General features: G+C 58.3%; 1 protein-coding gene across 1 annotated transcript in view; it reads left to right on the top strand.

Moving 5' to 3' along the window:
• Positions 1 to 2,607: 2,607 nt before the first annotated feature.
• LOC103800932 (kinesin-like protein KIF1A) overlaps positions 2,608 to 3,552 on the top strand; it is a gene marked incomplete at both ends in the record, with an annotated part of 11,571 nt that continues 10,626 nt past the window's right edge. Inside the window, 3 exon segments of the mRNA XM_009073325.1 lie at positions 2,608 to 2,684; positions 2,765 to 2,944; positions 3,412 to 3,477. Coding sequence (XP_009071573.1) covers positions 2,608 to 2,684; positions 2,765 to 2,944; positions 3,412 to 3,477 — 323 coding nt within the window.

Raw genomic sequence — 3,552 nt, 5'->3', positions numbered from 1 at the left:
CCTGCCACTGGGGGAGGCAGGAGGATGCCAATAGTGCCAGCAGAGCAGGACTGTCTCAACCCCCCCAGCTTCTTGCAGAGAAGCCAAAATTAGATGTATTGGGGGGAGTGAGAGCAAGTTTTCCCTTCCCAGGATTATTTGCAGAGACCCCTGCGTGTGCCTGGGCAGGGAGGCAGGTTCTCCTGCCTGATGCGCTGAGCCCTGTGAGGGGCAGCGGGAGCCGTGGACCAGGGCGGAAAGGGTCAGCCTTTCTCTGCTGTCCTTTCCCCCACACACTTTCAGCCCCTGCAGCCGCCTGCCAACACTGCTGCTGTTCCCGTGGTGTTTTCTGCTCCACGAGGACCATCATGGGCACCAACATTCCCGGCCCCTCTCCTGGCATCTTCCACCGGGATGGGGAGGAAGGGACCCCTGGCTTTGATCCCACAAGGCCATTAATATTCTCTGGCCAGAGCTGTGCCTCTGCTGGCTTTAGAATACGGTGATTATTTTATCTGCTGTGGTTTCTGGGTCTTTTCCTGCTCAGTGTCTGCCCACTCACTGTGCTCTGCCATGCTGCTGTCTCTTCAGGGCAAGGCGAGGGATATCTCCAGAAGTTTTCCTCCCCCTGCCCCCTTGTCGGTATGTCTATCTCCATCCCCACCCCCCTTGTCACCTTTTTTATTCCCCTTTGTCTAGAGCATGAATCTTTTGCAGCAGCTTTGCAAAAGCCCTGGGTCACAGGAGAGGAAATATTCCACCAGCAGCATCCATCTGCCTGCAGGCAAATAAATGGAATGACAGGGGTATGGGGAGAGCGTTTCAGCTCAGGGCAGGAGACAGTTGTGCTTGGGGTGCTCCCTGCTGCCCCGTGTCCCAGTCTCTGGTTCCCTGGGCCAGCTGGGCAGCTGCAGCTGGGATGCCCGGAGCTGCCTGGTGCCATCCTCGGGTGCTCCTCTCCCTCGTGCCCAGCATGGGCTGGCACTGGGATGCAGAACAGTCGCCTTGTGTGGCTCCATCCTGCCCACTCCCAGACTCCTTTCTGCTGCCGTTTGCTGTGGTGAAGGTCACCTCTGCAGGGCAGAGACAGACCTGATCCTGGCATGGGTGACCCGGTGGCACGGTGGAGCTGCCAGGTTGAATGCCAGGAGCCGTCAGAGATGCTCCATCCCAGTTCTGGCATGGCCTCCACACCTGCTTACCTTCACAATGCCCTCAATGCCAGGCGCTGGCTGGGATCAGGGATGGGCAGACCCCACAGTTGCCCCCACTGCGCATAAAGATCTGCTCTTCCAGGGACCTCCACATCCCTCTTTGCAGCTGCAGGATTGCCAGTTGTCAATTCCCAGCCCTTTCTCCTGGTAATTAGTGTGCCTGGGATGCAGCAGGCATCTGGAGCATCCGAGTCAGGATGCCTGCAGTGGACAGGCAGGCAGGGGCCCATGCCAGCCCCTCTTTGGTGCTGGAACTGGGCTCCTGTCCACAATGAGAAGCATCTAAGCAGCACCGTGTTGTTTTGTGGTTGGGGCTGGACCCTCACTGCACTTCCCACCCTCCCCCTGCCTCGCTGCTGTTGCAGCCAGGGCTGGGCCAGTCTCAGGCCAGAAGTGGCTGATCCTTCCTGGGGAGCATCCCATTGTGGCATTGGAGGAGGAATTTGGAACAGAAAGCACCTATATCCATAGAGTTAGGCACTGGGGTATCTGACTCCTTAGGGGTGGGCTGCATTTTGCCCAGGACTGCTCAGTTGGAATCCAGAGCAGGCTCGAGTCCTGCCTGATGCTGGCTGTGGGGCAGGGCGGGTTGGGATGGAGGGAACTCCGTTGGCCTCAGGGCTTACAGCATCCTCACCCTTGGCAGTGGCAGAGAGCAGCTGGGGCTGTGGGCAGGGGAGCTGTGCTGTGCAGGCCCTCAAGGTCACCCCAATGTCACCTAACATGGCTGGTGGCTGGGTCTCGTGATTACCCACTGGTTTCTTTTGACACATCTGTTGTTTCAGAAAAAAACCCATCATAAACACTCTACAGGAGGGAAAAAAAAGAGCGAGGAAGAGCAGTGATGTAGGGTCCAATTTCCATGGCAACGTCCTTTTCATCAGGGGATGGGAAAAGCAGGCTCTTGTTTCTGCTGTGGTGTGCCATGCGGCATTAATCACCCTGCTGGGGCTGGGGGCCTGGAGGGGCAGGAGCTGGGGGTCCTGGAGGGAGCCCTGAGGAGGCTGCAGCTGCTCCTATGCCGCAGTGCCAGCGGTGGGGGCTTTGGGCATGGCCCCCCAGCTGTGGGCTGAGGAAGGCTGTGACCTCCTGTGCCAGTTCTGGGCTCCCACAGGCAGGTGCCACAGTAGGAAGCCCAAGGGAAGGAGCCATGTCTCACTCACTGTGTCCAGCAGGATGTTTGGGCAAGGTTCTTCTCTCTTCCCTGGGCTGGAGCAGGTGCTGCTGGCCATGGCATCTACCTCCTCTGCTGGCTCTGTTGGGGTCTGTGGGTTCTGGACCCATCTGCAGAGCTGGAAGGGTCCCAGTCCACTTTCCAGGACCATTTTGGTCTGAATCCCATCACCATCCAGTCCAGGGGACCAGGGTGCCATGGGTGGCTGATGGTCTTATGTTCCCATCTCTTTGTCCGTAGCCATCCTGAACCCGAAGCAGCCCAAAGAGACACCAAAAAGCTTCAGCTTTGACTATTCTTACTGGTCCCACACTACGGTAAGCACCAGCCTGCCTGGAGCTCTGGGCTGGGGAGTGGCAGGAGGGCTGCCTTGCCAAATTTCTCTTCCTCTTTGCAGCCTGCAGACATCAATTATGCATCCCAGAAGCAAGTGTACAGGGACATTGGCGAGGAGATGCTGCAACATGCCTTTGAAGGCTACAACGTGTGCATCTTTGCCTACGGGCAGACGGGAGCCGGAAAATCCTACACCATGATGGGGAAGCAGGAGAAGGACCAGCAAGGGATCATCCCACAGGTATGCTTGGGGGAAGAGGTCCCAGAGGGATGCTCAAGGGAAGAGCAAAGCTGGGAGGGATGAGGGCAGCAGGGTGAGAGTGGGGCCAGGTTTTGCCAAGGTCTAACACAGCACTGCCATGGCAGTGAGCTGGCATGGCTCCACTGGAGGGTGGAGTACCATGCAGACTCTCTGAGGCTGGATGACTGTGGTCTGGCCACACAAGGCTGGTGTTTGTGAGCAGCAGTAGCCCAAGTGATAAGCCGCTTGCCGAGAGCTGCCATGTGCTGGCCCAGCAGGACACAAGGGGCTCTGGGGCCGCTGATCCTCCATATCAGCACGGGGGGCTCTGCCAGCTCCCCATGAGCCATCCCAGCACACACTGGCTCTGTTTTTTTGGGTGAGAAGGTAGAAATCTGTGTGGCCTGGGCACTGTAGGCAGGAGCATTCTGCTGGCAGGGGGCTGAGCCTGGCTTTTCTCCACGCAGCTGTGTGAGGACCTCTTCTCCCGCATTAACGACACAACGAATGACAACATGTCCTACTCTGTGGAGGTAGGCACCCCCCGCCCGCCCAGGCCAGCTCCAGCCTCCCACCTGGCTCTGCAAGCCATGCCTTTTTGGGGGGTC

Source organism: Acanthisitta chloris, unplaced genomic scaffold, assembly GCF_000695815.1.
Source record: "Acanthisitta chloris isolate BGI_N310 unplaced genomic scaffold, ASM69581v1 scaffold42074, whole genome shotgun sequence".
Lineage (NCBI taxonomy): Eukaryota > Metazoa > Chordata > Aves > Passeriformes > Acanthisittidae > Acanthisitta > Acanthisitta chloris.
Note: the sequence above shows the minus strand (reverse complement) of the source record. Positions and strands in the feature narration are given on the sequence as shown.